The following is a 15,562-nucleotide window of genomic DNA, read 5'->3' as shown; positions in this document are numbered from 1 at the left end:
TATCAGACCCCCAGTTTGTAGATAAAAAGCTCAGGTTAGCAGAGCAGTTGGAACCTGGGTCATGATTCGATAACGTACTTGTAAATAAACTATTTTAAACCGTAATCAAAAGTATCTTAACTATACAGCATTATCGACAACACATTTTGAATAACCACCGCGTACTCAAGAAACATTTTTAGGGCCGCGACCTTTCCCGGGAGGGATAAAAAATGAATAGAAAGGGAAAAAATTCCTTGCTCAAGAATATTTTTTTCTTCAATGTCTTCTCCACTTCCCGTGAAACGTTAGGCCAGGCTAAAAAGTTTGCAACTTTTATGTCGATAAACAAAAATATGTGGAAAAAAAATTCGATAGAGATAGCCTTTACCATGGAGGAAAAATATAAGGAGAGGAAAGATGGTGCTCTCTCTCTCTCTTTAACCATCCGACAGTCCTTCGACACACACAAATGGGAGGAGAGAATCCTGGTAAGGTTCGTTTGTCACGTGAATATATTTTATCAGGCTGCACTGTCTGCAACCCCCATCCTCTCGCCATGGGAGGTTGGCATCAAAAGCCTGCATGGTAGAGTCAGCCCCGTCTTTACTACTCCTTTATTTTCCTCCATGCCTTCATATTCGGCATAAATTTATAGACTTTACAAAGTAAAAAGGCTTTCGTATTCTTTTCAAACTACATCATGGTAGTATATCGTCTAACCTTTGTACTTTGCTTAAAAAATGAAGGAGCTTTGAAAATTACATAGTAAGCTCTTATCAATAAAAAAACAGAACTTTTCATACAAATAACGTTTCTATTCCAAAAAAGTTTTCAAAGCTTTATGAAGTCCCGCTTTTATTTGCGATTTTAAATTTTTTAGTAGTTTTTAAGCTGCTAATGAGCTATTCCGCTCTCTAGAGAAATAAGCCTTTAAGGAGGGATAAATTCTAAACATGTAAATAATTTATTAAATTGGACAGATGCTAAAATTAATCACTTCAATTTGTTTTTTAAGAAATTCAAGAGAAAAATGGTTGAAAATTAGCTGAAGCGTTAAATATTTTGATAATTGGGAATTTTTCGTTTTCTTAAATAAAATAAAAAAAAAGAAAAGAGAGAAAAGCGCGTGAAAGTTTTTCCCGCGAAAAACATCGATTAGAAAATAATTTTTAGCCAAACGAAAATCCGGGTGGGAATGAAACGGTTTTCTTAACATCTGACGAGACATTCTGACTTTCTCTCTAGGCTCTTGAAGGTTTTGAGCAGAAGAAAATGAGTTGCTTTAATTGGAGCTCCAATTTTCGCCAAAAAAGTAAAACGAGATGAGGGGGGGAGGGGATGAGAGCTGAGAGAGTAAATTGAGAAAACCGCGAATATTTCTCTTTTGCCTCCCAGACACAATTAAAACTAGAGAAAAAACTTTTTCCCCATCCGGAGGAGGTAGAGAGTAAGAGTAAGAGTAAGAGTAAGAGTTCTCTGATATTTTGGGAAAAAGAGACAAAAACAAGATGAGCTAGCCCTCAATTATAGTTAAATCTTAGCGTTATTTAAATGGGGAGTAATTATCTCAAATGGAATAGTGTTTAATTCCAACTATCATAAATTTTTGACAATATTTTAAAATATAAAAATTCGCCTAGATAAGTTACATTTTTACATTAAAATTATATACTCCAAAGATACACCAACACTATAACTACACATACATTACACTAAAACTACACTATCTACACTAATAATATTTTCGTGGAATGCACCTTAAAAACCAAAAGGAATAAGATCTAGCCGAGGATAGAGAATAGTTTTTGACAAGTTCGTTTTACTTACTAAAAAGTAAAAATTCCCGAGAGCTCAGAGGCTAGAAAATGGGTGGCGGAAAAGTAGATAAGTTTTTCGCGGAGGTTTTTCTAATTAAAAAAGGGGGGAGGGGACGTACGGAAGAGAAAAGGCCGTCAAGCGTGAACATTACCACCCTAGCGACTCACGCGTCATTAACTATCCTTTCCGTAGGTATTGCCAGTGTAAAGGAGCTTTCTCATTCCACTACCGCAAAAATATATATACCAGCCTGGCGCAACTATATAATAACACGTAACCCCTCCTACGGAATACACTGGCTATACCACGGCTACCTCATCCACGCGCCAAGACCCAACCTTACGTAATAAAGAGAAGAAAACCAGTTCATAAGAATATATAAGGTGGACCCACCGAAAAAACTATACATACTGTACCTAGCTAATTTACTCGTGTAATCTAGGGTCCCATTTAATAGGAGGAATATTGCTTTTACAGATTCTACACATTGACTACCTGTATAAAATTGTTTCACAACTATTACAGGTAAGGAATAGAAACTGTACAAACTACCATAAGTTCGTAAGATATGTTCCATAAGTTTGTCACTGGTTACAAACTGGAGCTTGTCATGGAGTGACGTAGGTCATAGATTCTCGTAAAGCGACGCCTAGTGAGGCGCTATCCAAGGCTTAGATTAGTACAGACTAAATAGGAATTAAGATTGACTGCAAAACCGAGTGTAGCCAATTAATTCTCGCCTGTCGATCTCGAACTATAGCTCGAGCTGTAAGTCTCTCTCAAGCATTAACAAGTATAGGTATTGTCATATTATGGAACATATCATATACACTTATGATACTGTACATACTGCAGTTAATGCTAGTCGAGAATTGTGCAAATATAGACATGTACGAGTTAAATCATTCCAAAGAATTGTTAGTACTTTTTTTAATTAAGGAAGATTTGCAATTCATTACAATTTTAGTCCAGTTTGCCCTGAGCATTAGTGCACCGCGAGTCTAACAGAAAATACCACTTTAGTAGTTATAATTGTGTATCGAATTATACGACGTAAAATATGTACAACGCAGCAACCCGCTTATTCAGCTTTAATTTTGATACGCAAAAAAAATAACCATTTCATCTTTTTCCACTAATGATATTATCCAACAGATCAATAAGCAAGTATACGCCGCGCAACAGAATAGAAAGAAAAAGAAGATAGAAAGAAAAAAAATGATGCCAAAATAAAAAATTAGCAGCGTAGGCTTAATTAACCCTAATTCTTCCCGAAAATCTAACACGGGTCTGCCATGCGACAAAAGTAAATGATAAAGAGTTTCCTCGGTAAGGGCGAGAAAGTGATCTCCTCGCTCGCTAGAGGCCATAAATAATTATAAATTATATAGAATTGTGTCTCTATACGAATTCAGATAGATAAAGTACATCTCGGGTTGATAATCATTAATTTTATTTTTCTATACGTCATCCTTGCGTGACGTCTGGCGTCACGTCTACCCTCAGATTCGGGGAATCACAAAAATTATCTCGAGAAAGTGACCTTAAAACGATATAAATATCAAATTTGCATCTTAAAGTGTTAGTGACATAATTTTCGTCATCCACAAACTTAATATGCGAAAAAAATGCTTGAAAAATCTAGTTTATTATGATATGTTTACTTTTTTATTTGGTTTAGAAGCAATTTAGAAAATTGCAATCAAAGTATTGTGTTTGGAAAAGGCTTAGTTAAAATTTTGTTTCGTTTGATGACGTAGTAAGGAGAAATTTTCTCTCTAGATATCGCTCACGTGACGCCTGTTAGTGTCTCCGCGCCTTGTTAAGCCTATTTTATTCAGATTCGCGCGGCATTAGTAGACTCGGGAGTCTCGTGCGCTCGCGCTTGGCTTTCCCGCGAGATGCCGTGAGTGACGTATCAAGGAGAAAAACCCGCCAAGTTTTCAAAGTGTTTTTTCTGTGTTTTCCCTCTTAATTAAATATTATTCAAGCATATTTTTGGAATCAGAAGAGTTTAAACTCTCAAAAAAGTAAGGTTTTCTTTAGATTTGAGATAATTTTTAAATCACGTCGCTATTCCTTTAACTGGTATTGAGCTATTGACCTTGGCCCGCATTTCAATATTCATGGTCTATTCTAGTAAATTAATAGTAATATCAGGTTGAGAAGGTAAATGGTCCCCTTGATACATTAAAGTCGCGAGCGCCACGCGGGTTCAGTTGTACTATATACCAATGAAAATTAAACTTGCACCCCAAAATTCTCTATCCATTATCGTTTGGCCTAAGTCTGGTTGCTCCTTGATTTGCCCCCTCATCCCAGCCTTCATTCAATTCCATAATCAGTGATGCTTAACGACCCGAACGTTCATAACCACAGACTCGTTTATAGCCATACATGCAGAGAGGGGAGAAATATCTCCGTACGCCAACCGAGTTTCGAAGCATACTTAGCGTGACTGGCCTAATACGCAATTTGTCGACTATAGAGCCAATGGTAATTAAAGGCAGGAATATGAGAAACGGGGTTTCGGGGAAGAAACATGGTAAGCCTTTGCCTTATCGCGTTCATGTTAGATGTTAGTATACTCATATTGCCTACGTATCATTTTGGGATTCGTAATTATCATACAGAATGATTTTCCACCTTTATCAATGGTAAAAATGAACACACGTAGGCGCAAAATATGAAACCCTTAATGATAGGAAAAGTAGCCCATATAGATTTAATCAAAATCTTTCCCGACATACCGTAGGTATTTAGGCATTTCCTTTTTTAACCTTAATTTCTGTTTCCACTTCGGGATTTCAAAGTACCTTTTCGTTAGTCCCCCGCGCTAATGACGTAGAATGTACGTTTTTCTTTCTCTTTAATAGGTAGGTTGGTTGGTCTACGCACTCTGGGAAGCGTTTGGGAATGGTTAATTACGGAGGAACAAATTAGGTCCTCGTGCAGGAGTTTCTCCAATAAGGTGGTCTCAAAGGCGGTTTGCTACTAACCTAAATCGTTTTGAGAGAAACTCGTGGAAAAGACAGAAATAGTATAACGGAATGAGATTTTGAGCCTTAAGATGAGATATTGATATCGCCTTTCATTCAACGTCGAGATACGACCAAGAAAACAGACACCAATATTTCGATATTAGATACTGCTCTGTCAACATCCCTTATTGGAGATAACTCCGTATATAGTTAAAGGGAGGGTGATACAATCGCCTGTATTAATTAGAAATCTTCGAAGAAAAATTTAAATTAAGCTCAGCTCGAAAATATCTTAATTGAATTTAGAAACACGCAGTTTCTCAAGCTCTGGGATAGCATCAAATTCTTTGTTTTAAGATTTAATTTAGAAGTGATAAGTTTAATACAATCGTCTATGCAAATTGCAACAAATTCTCGAGCGCGGAATTAAGCGAAACCAAGTAAAAGAGGTCAACGAGATTCAAGGCGAGAGAAAAATATTCGAAACAATTCCCGAACGAAAGAAAAGATTTCCTAAAGAAAGGGGTTTAAGAGAAAAGAAGAGAATGTTGAAGGCGTAGAGAGAAGAGTAAAGCTAGAGCAATTTCTCCTTTGATAGGCCCGGGGACTCGAGAGTAGCAGGTGCGTCTAGTTTTCCTCGGGATTGAAGGAAAGGACGCTGGAAGGCCAAAACAAGGATTAACTTTAACCGAAAACCGGACGGTTTGGGCACTTACACTTTAAGGAGGCTGGGAACAACAGCAGCTAGCTCTTTCTCATTGTCTATTATCTCACCTTGCTGGTTCAAAAGAATATATAAATATAACAGAACATGTATAACTCAATTTGAATAGAAAAAGTTACAATATATACTAGACAGAATGAAGCTGAAATTGCAAATCTTCTTTAAGTGATTGTAGCATATACAGGCGGGTTAGGACCGAAACACTATTCATAACTAGTGTAGGGTGTCCTTTGTGGCAAAATGTCAAAGAATAAGACTCAAAATAGCTCAAAGAACCCACTGCACTTCGATCCTTTCACCCTATTTGGATCATTATGAAACAAGTTTTTTTTTCGTATATGTGCTCATGTTCTGTTTTGAGTAATATACACGCAATTATGACGTCATCACAAATTCAAAAGCGTATTTAATTTACTAATTTCGATTTTGCGAAAAGGAAAATAAACTTATTAAACTTAATTTTGACATTTAAAATCAAAAATTTATAAACTACCAAAATCTTCCCGTAATCGAATAAAGGGAACCAATTAACCACGCCCCTGTCGACTCGTCTTAGTGAGAAAACTTAATTGGAAAATGTTCATACTGCTGTTCCCTAGGCTGCGCGTGAAACGCGTGTCCTTATCTTCAGTTTTAGCGGAAAGCTTACTAGATTAGATTTAGCCTAATTAATAAAGTCTCAGAGTTATTCGCCAAGCAATTCCGCAAAATTCCTCCGACGAGGAAAGAGTAAACGCGTCAAGTTTGGCTAGTTAAAACTCTAATCGAAAATCGCAGCCACGCAGACAGATCAATAAATTGAACAGAAAATATTTTATAAACCATAAACCAATCGAGTGGAAAGTTTTAAATCAAAAACAAAAATACGATGACACCGCGTGAAATTTCCAAAACACCGGCGGAAAAGGAGTAAATAAATATCTGGTAATTTTGGAAAATCATCTCCCCTATATATTTCCCCATATTTATAAACTTTGGTCAGTGGACTCGATCGATAAGTTTACTTTACCGTGACATCATTCTGTCATTTACGAAATTTTATACTCTGTAAATTGCTTTGAAAAGAGAAAGTTAGCCTCTAATATACATATTCCCACTGGGGCCAAAAATATTCCTCCCCCCCCCCTGTTTTCCAAATTAAACGAGATTTTAAACCTGTTTCGGATTTTTATAATACACTTTCTCTCTCTCGCTTCTTATACTTCCTCTCAAGTAATCGTTACCTAAGCGGAAAAAATTCTCCCCATCCAAGTGACACCCGGATCACCCCCCCCCCCTCTCTTTTTGTACATACATCGTGCAACGCAACTAGACGAGGGTAATTAAGCTACTCGCAAGTTACTCTGACGTAGAGACGTTAACCAAGGCGGGAAAAAGGATTGTTTTAGCTAGGAATGAAAATATAATATTGCTAACACTAAGATTATAGCGAGCGCAGTTTCTTTTATAAATAAATGGCGGGAAAAAAAGATGTACAGCGCGTGAGAATCGCTTTATAGCAGACGATGAGTCCATTTTTCTTCCTGTCAAAATAAAATAAAGAGAATGACAGTGGTGTAAAAGTTTTTACGAGTCGGAACAATAGAAATAAAAAAGGACGACCGCGAAAAAGTCATACGGAAGTTTAAATGAATGAATCTCTTTCTTTATAACTTAATTCAACCCTACTTGAGAAGAGCTACTTTCTTTAATAAGAAGTTTAACACTGTGTATTAATACGTCTCAGCTTTGATTGTACTGACAAGTAGACTTGAAGAAAACTAAACCTTAAGACAAAACGAATTACTAAGCCTTTTATTCAAACCTCGAAAAAAATAAAAAAAAAGTGTTGAATAATTAAAGTAGTCTGGTAAACTTGGAGCAAGCACAAAATAAATTATTGTAACTCATCCTCGTGGTTTCTATAAGTTTGCTTTTAAACCATGGCCTTTGTTATAATACAAGGACGAGAAATGCTGTTGAATAACCTTGATACACTATAGAATCCTTTTCTGGTGCAACGGTGTTTGTATCGACAAAGAAATCACCCAGTATTCCCATCCCCTATTGGGTTAAGACCAATGTTTAAACCCAAGATTATTTTTATCTCTATAGCTGCAGGGAACCGTTCACTTATTTTCTGTTTTCTGCGAAGAGTGCCAGCTGTACTTCGAAAAGATTAATTTAACATTAAACCACCACATCTTTTCTCAGAAAGCTCCGCAAGAAATGGTTGTTATTATCATTAATTAGAAAACTTGCGTTTGCCCAATCCTCCATTGTACAGCGAGCAACAACCAAATTAGGTTGATTAAATTAGAACGCGTGTTTTGGGGATTTGTACCTTTGTATACAAAGGCGTAAAGCGTTGGATATAACTATGTTAAGACCTGTATATTGGAATCCAATTAATAATAAAGCTTGTTAATAATTATTGCTTCTAATTGTCAAATCTTGATCGCGTATACGTTGCATTTGCAAAGATACAGTTTAGGAATAAGCAAGGTGAAAAAAGTGTTTACATTTCGATACGTTAATTATAATCTTCCGCAATAGTAATTTTAATTGAGATAAGTAATTTATTTATTTTTTTCTGGGGAAAGTAATATCTAATTATTGATCTTCAGGCGTGAGCCAATAGAATTTTAGGAGAATGACGTCATGCCTATCGACTCTCTCGGCTATTTTAAATGATACAGTTGCAAGAAGATGAAGCGTATCTTAAGTTGTTATCTCGATTGGTAGTAGAGTAATGGCAGGTGCAATGGCCCATTAATAGATTTCACTTTCTTTCCTACACGCTGTATTTATCCCTTTCCTCATCTTTATCTTTAGAGATGAATACCGCAGATGTTCTTTAAGACGATGTCTTTAAAAACCGAATTTCCGGTCATATACCATCGAAAATAATCTTAGTTTCAACCCGAAATAAGTCCCTTTTAATACAACCATTAAAATATATTAAGTATATTAAAAATCAGAGCATCTGCAGTCGACTCGGTATGAGAAACTCACGTAGTACATCGCCCCTAACTTTCCTAAACCTAAGATAAAAGATATGCCTTTCGTTATAATATTTTTAAATCTTGTTTTCGAAATATTTACGATAAAATATAAATTAGAAATTGAATTGTTTTAATATATATACACGGTAGCAACAATGATGTATAACTTTTACTATATTTTGACTCGAAAAATTTAATTAAAATAGTCTTCGACTTTGTTATAGAATTGAATAAATTTCCTATTTCAAATAAGTTTTCAATGAAAATTATACGCTTCCAAGACGTATAGTCTAATTAGTAATGTTTGTAATTACTTACAATATATCCGACTTATATGGAAAAGCAAATTGAAAACTTTATTTAAAGTTTATTAATTAAATATTCTATTACGCAAGCAGTTCATATACATTTTTCAAAAATAACGTCTCGCTTCAAACTTGAATTTGAAAATTAGACAAGGCAAATCAAATGCCAGCGTACAAATTCTCCGAATTCTCTATGAAATTAAATGATTTAGAATTGAGTAGGATGAAAGACTGTAATAAATCTAATTCAACCAATACCGTGCACTGAATAAAGCAAAGGTTTTGGCATTGTACTCCGCAGGATTAAATTCAAATCTGTCTGCAAAAATAACATTAAAAGGGCAGGGTAAGCATTTTTCCAGACTGATTTAACACCAGTGTTATTTTCGGTGGTTTAATACACAAGGTATTATTATTTAGGGATTAAAATTGTTGTTTTTTGTATGTCCGAGAAAGAATATAATGCGATATAATAATAATTATACGAACAGAAACGTATGTACGTGTTTTCATATACGGTTATTTGTAGGGAGGGTTGGTTGATTTCCCGCTCGGTAAAACGAAATCCGTGTACCAACCAGGGATCGATAATAAAACCGGGTGCAAAATAATAAGTAGGTTTCAAAAGGCTCATCTTTAAAGGAAAAGTTCAGGTAACATAACATTTTACCTTAAAAGAACGGTCTTTTTCCGAGTATAAAAGAAAAATTATGAAAAAATAATTAGGATTTTTAAAAACGAGGATTGGTGTGGTGACAGTGGTGGCGTCTGCTAAACCGAACCACTTACCTGATTGGTTGAATTCTCACACGCTGAGAGAAGTAAGGGCTAGGTAGTGTAAGAGGTTCTAGATAGCAGACGCCACTAAACCAATGGTGGCGCAGTAGTCCTCGTTTTAAAACTAAATAAATGCTAATTATTTTGTAATAAGAGATCATTCACTTTTTTTTTTAAATTTTTCCTTTTATATTTAGAAAAATGGCATTCTTTAAAGGTATATTGTTATGTTACCTGAACTTTTCCTTACACTATACACCTCGAGCTTGTATTGCTTAGTATTTAACGAAATTTCGAATCGGTTTACATTAAAAGCTCGCGCGTGACATTATCAATTGTCGAAATTAAAAAGTATTAACGAAGGAGGTGTGAAATAATTTTCTTAAAACGAGGGACATGCTTTTTTACTTGTTAAAAACAATATTTGGTTTTAGTCATCGAACAAAACCCAGATTAATTAATTTTTTTGCCATGCGAGCGTCTGATGTTTAAACTGAGGTAGTTGGCGCGGTGATAAAAAGAGCGTTACAACACGACAGAAAGAAATCACGCGAGTGATTGCGTCTACGCAAGGCCGATCTATAGACTAATGACGTAGTCGCTTACCCCTCCATTTAGTCATTTTCTATTTGTTCCCATGATCCAAGCCGCCTATTAATACTTCAGAAAGAGGAGGAATGAGGGAACCGATTAGAGTCCATTGAAGCCAAAAAAAAAAAAAGAGGAAGCAAGCGTGGTTGAATAGTAGCAGACGGTCGCCCGCGAAGGAAATGGTTCGGAAGAAGTCAAAACCACTCTCCCTTCGCTATATTAATACCACCACCACGATTCCTCTCACTAGCCGCAACACGGGGTTAAAAGACCCAAAACAAAAAACAATATAACATTTAATTTCATCAACTTGTTTACCTTCTCTCTTGCCAACTATCATGCACTCAATTGAACGTGAAAAACAAAGAGAGATGGAGATGGGGCAGAGAAAGAGAGAGAGAGAAAAAAAAACACACGAGTCATTAAACCAAAAGTTACGCACTACGTCCATTAATAAACAAAACAAAAGGTTAACTGACTGATCGCGTGGGAAAACACAGTTGGATTAATGTTTATCTCGCCAGAGGCAAAGATTTTACGCTACGTTATCAAGTATTGTTAAAACCTGTGTATCTATGTCTATTATATTTTTCAATTCGATTTTGAATTTTCAAAGGGATACTTATTCCTTGAACTTAAACCAAGAACCCGTGTATAGTTTGAGAACGTATGAATTGCAGTAACTGCTAAGCCAAGGCTTCTACTATAGTACCACCACGTGTATATGACGAAAGTAAAGTCATCTGGGAAGTAAACGAGGAGTTGAACTTCACCACCCCCTTTCACTATACGTTGAACATAGCAAATACTAGGTAGGGGTCGCGTGTTCTCATTACGCTACCTTTTTCCTTACAAACAGGCGTGTAAGGTATATATCGAGATATTATATAACTCGGCAATCGTATCGCACGAAATCAGTTTCCTCTTTTCTACTCGGGAGTGTGTGTACGAGTACACGTTGAGGACAAGTTAGGGGTGTATTATGTTAAGGGCCACGCGAAACTGTACAATACAACGTTGGCCTAAAAGCCGTTCCGATTTCGTGCTCCGTATACCCTAACGTATAAAAGGGGGCCGGCTTTCTACCACGCCTTTACTCTCGTATTGATTTCGGGGACCCGGACAGCGCGGCCAACTGAACTCGCGGGCTAAGAGAGTTTCAGGGATGGTGTGGAAGAGTCCGGTGACACGAGGGGTCAACGCGTCCCGAGGCTTCTCGAGAGAGAGACAGAGAAAGAGGAAGAGAGAAAAAATGTTACGTCTTCCGAGTTGGCGAACGCGATGGGTTTGTAGACATAGGTAGAACCATAACCAAAGTTCATTTCACGACGTAAAATTATTCCGCATTCCGTTTCATCTGACGTCAACACGGCTAAGACACGATTGTTTCTTTCACTTTAGGACATGATCTTCGAGGAACGTTCTAGATCCATGAAAAGGAAGACTAGTTTATGTCAATGTTTTTTCTATGTACAGTATACTACGTAATAATATACGGGACGCGTGCATGGTCCGGACCATCGCGCGCGCCCTGATTTCTTCTTTTCTGTCGAGATGCCCGGCTGGCTGGCCGACCGAGTTTTCCTTTTCTTACTCAATACCTTGATTGAAAAAGTGTTTCTACGGGAGAAGAGAATAAAGAGCCTACAGTAGAAGAGATCTTTTTACTCCTCCATCTTCTCCACCAAGAGTCTTCCATCCATGGTCAGAAACACGAATAGAGTAGAACAGAGGACAAGGAATATCCTATTAAATGTCTCTGTAACATACACTAAGCCTTAGCACCCAATTCGGGCCATCTTAATGGGCGTACTCGACATGGTGAAGGTAAAAAGCGGTGAGGAAGAAACGAGGTTGAATGGAGAACGAAGAAGCGGAAGCGCCGCGCCACTATACGACCAGTTTCCATCCAACGTCCCTTAACCCCTAAAGCCCATTTTTCCCTACGCGCTACAAGGATTAAATCCGTTTCATCCCGAATTTGCAACAAAAACAAAACTAAGATTCCTAAATTTATTCTTAAGATCGTGTTCTATTCTCCGCTTGCAATTTGGTGATCGTACGTTCAACCATCTCTGGAGGGGCCGAAAAAAAAAAGGTTGAAAGAAGCAGCCATGTAAATTTGCTTAATTTGTTCTGGTACCCTTAAGAAATACTATATAAGGACGACTCCCTCAGGATAGCGGATGAAGGCGAAAGAAGAAGAGATGAAAAAAAACTCTTACAAGAAGAGTGAAAAGAAGAATAGAAAGAATAGAGTAGATATTGTTTTTCTATCACGCTACATTTAATTTGAAATGCAAAATTATTCCTGAAGAAAACACACACTCGGGATAGTTTTGAAAAGAAACCCTTTTTTTTCTAGTTTCCTTCTAGACTATTCTTCGGCCTTTTTCTTCTCAGTTTTCCTTTTCTGTTTTGTTTTGTTAAGGAAAAAGGATGGAGGTATATAAACGTATAGGACCTTCTCATTTCGTCTAAAGAAACTTGTAAGGTATTTGAAATATACGAGGAGTTAAGAAATTTAGTTTTACTTTATACAAAGTAATATATTTAAGGTACACTAGAAAATAATGTCCTTGTTCTCCAAGTTTTGAAAGAATCACACCATCGAGATTTCGAGTTTCTTTCGGAGAAAGGAGTATACTTATGTTTACTAACCAGCCACAGGATAAAACTTTTTACGTTGTATGGTGCAACATTGTATAAAGAGTTAAGAATGGGCAAACATTCTTATTTTGACAGTATGTTTACTTATATATGGTTAGAGGTCTACTTTACTGTCATAAGTCTAAACTCGCAGATTCTAACCTAGTAATAAAAGGCGCCTCTTTAGCTCAAATTCAAATCCTTTTTTAAAAATTAGGAATTACGTTAATTTCAAAACCAAGTTTATTGGAAAGATAAAAGGAAAGTGCCGCCCCTTTTCTTCGTAATTAAGACGTGGTAGGGTATTTTATTTCCTCTCCTCCTTGGTCATTTCTCTCGCGCGCAGTTACTTAATCCTCTTAGTCTTAGGATTAATATTTTCTCTTTTAATTAAGTGAAGGATAAAAGCGGATATCTGGTAATTAAAGATTTTTCTTCCCAAAGAATATCGTTTTCTCTTACTTTCCCCTTCATTTCCTCTCTCTCTCTCTCTCTCTCTCTCTCTCGCGTTATAAAAACTTTTATCGCTTTCAATATTTTTAGAACCATGCACGTTTATACGTTTCTAATTGAACTTCTGAGAATTAAGTAAGCTTAAAAACAAAATCATCCATAGGAACTCTTTTTTAGAATAATACGTTTAAGGCCAAGGTTGGCTGGATTCGTCTCCTCCGAGATGCTTGGATAATTTTGGGAGACAAATTCGGAACGCTAATTAGAGTAGCTGCGGGCCATTGTAGCTAATCGCGTACTTTGCAAGTACAAGCAACAAAAATATTTGACGCTTCGCTACACTCTTAAATAATCCTTTATTCCTCCGCTGCTTCCAAGGACCCGAAACACGCGCGATAAAAAAACCTAGATGATTCCGAAAACCAGTATTTTCCATCTCACAACGAACGAAAAGCGCGGGAAACAAAAATATGGCGCTATTTTTAGGCGTGTGGAATAAGCTTCGAAATGAGAGTCGTCAATGCAAGCATTAACGCAAAAAAAATAGTAAGGGCCAGGCCCGGAAAACTCCAAAAGAAAATAATCCCAATTTTTTCCTTTTCTCCTTCGCTATCATCTTTATTCCCCTGGTTTCCTTTTCCCTTTTATTTAACACAATCCATACACAGCCTTTTTTAAGATCAGTTTTCTTCTTTCAACTCTCTCTCTGAACTAAATCCCATTTCCCCCTCGTCTTAGAAAATGGGGGGAGGGGGGTCAAAAATCGCTTCTCTAAGCTTTACCGCTAATTAGTCCATTAGGAATTTGGCCTAATAAAGAAGAGACGCGCTCGTATAAAAAGACAAGGGCCCCCTAGCGAGAGAAACCGTCCGAGAAGATTCTACCAAAAAGAAAAACCCAGAAGAAATACTGTAGAAAAAAAAATACAGTATAGACCCCAGTAAGAAGAGACGGCAAATTTTGGTAATTTTTTTTTTTTTTTTTTTTCAACTTTTGGCTATCTCCTTTGGGTTGGACTGTTTTGTTGAGCACCGCAATTTAACAGTGAATGAATCCGGTACGGGGTAGGCAAAAAGTCAACGCACCCTATAACTAATTGCACGTTTAATAAGAAATCCATTTAAGAAAGTAAAGATTTGAATTATAAAATTTGGAAATTAATTCAGGAAAAATCTATGAAAGCAGAAGAAAATGAGCTCATTTTCTTCTGATGAAAGCTTATAATTTTTGATCATGAAAATCTCGATTAAAAAAGGGCCTTTATTACACTTTAAGAAATTAACTTCTATTGGTTAATACTTAACGGATGAAATTTAACGCTTAAGTGTTTTAATTTTAGTTTCGCAGACATATATTCAAACAGGGGTTGAAAAATCAATTATTCATTGAAATCCTAAAGGAGTCACACCCAAGTTAAATAATAAAAAAAACCCTTGAGATATTTCAGGGGATGAAAAAAAATGAAAGGGAACACTTTAAATAAGAGCCAGAAGAAATAAAGTGGAAAAAAATTAAGGGTACCCATCTCATCCCGTTCCACCATTCTCTTAGAGTTTTGAATTTCACTATATGGGTAGAATTAAAATTCATACCATTTGTAGTTTACATTACGTTTAAAGTAAGGGATGGAGTTGGGTCCCTTTTCTAAAATGCAGCATTCTAAGAATGAGATGATACCGGATGATACGTAATCAAAGTCAGAACTTGAGAAGAAAAATTTAAGAGGAGAAAAAAAAATTGCTGAGGTTCATTTTTTCTTTGATTAAGCAAAGAATATGATCTTAATTTTTTAGCTAGCAAACTAGCCAGCTAGGCTGTCGAAATCCTTCAAGAAAAACGAACTCTCCTTTTAAAATGGTATGAAACAAAGAAGTACAAAAATCAATAAGTCGATTTTTACGTATAGGAAGTTTATAGGAGAAAACTAAGAAAATTGGGAGGGGAAATTTTAACCTTAAGCAGGGGGTTTTCCTATAAGCTCGACATTGAAAATTTCGGGGGAATTCCGCCTTCCAGGATAAACGTGTTAAAAATATTTTTCACTCACGCGCGGAGTATGAAAATAAGTTAAGCGGGGGCGGATAATATACGTAGGCGTTGTGTAATAAAACGAGAGCCTCCGTCACCACCACCATCACGTTCCCAGGGAAAGCGCGTGGTAATTTTGAAAAGGCGCCGGGGAAAACTGGGTATATAGTTATACGGCCCGAAGGGAAGCAAATTTCCGAGCAGTGATCGAGTTTGATTCGGTAGTGCATGGGGTTCGTGATGGCTAATTCCGTGTGACGCTACGAAAAT

At 36.6% G+C, this 15,562-nt stretch overlaps 2 protein-coding genes across 4 annotated transcripts in view; one reads left to right on the top strand and one right to left on the bottom strand.

The window, feature by feature from the left end:
- The window catches only part of in (inturned planar cell polarity protein), a 191,778-nt gene that overhangs the window by 73,010 nt on the left and 103,206 nt on the right, over nt 1-15,562 (top strand). The window lies entirely within an intron of this gene.
- Nucleotides 1-15,562, bottom strand: part of LOC149661238 (nephrin-like) — a 171,647-nt gene that overhangs the window by 56,471 nt on the left and 99,614 nt on the right. Inside the window, exon 1 of one of the 3 annotated variants that reach the window (XM_089842705.1) lies at nt 10,178-10,208. The exons of the other annotated variants lie outside the window; for them this stretch is intronic. Coding sequence (XP_089698831.1) covers nt 10,178-10,193 — 16 coding nt within the window. The 5' untranslated portion in view covers nt 10,194-10,208. Of the gene's footprint in view, nt 1-10,177; nt 10,209-15,562 lie in introns of those variants that run through there. 3 annotated transcript variants of the gene reach the window in all.

This window comes from Phalangium opilio, unplaced genomic scaffold (genome assembly GCF_054372755.1).
Source record: "Phalangium opilio isolate 3A_F unplaced genomic scaffold, DU_Popi_V2 ptg000070l_1, whole genome shotgun sequence".
NCBI classification, from domain to species: Eukaryota; Metazoa; Arthropoda; class Arachnida; order Opiliones; family Phalangiidae; genus Phalangium; species Phalangium opilio.
This window is presented reverse-complemented; position numbering and strand designations above follow the sequence as displayed.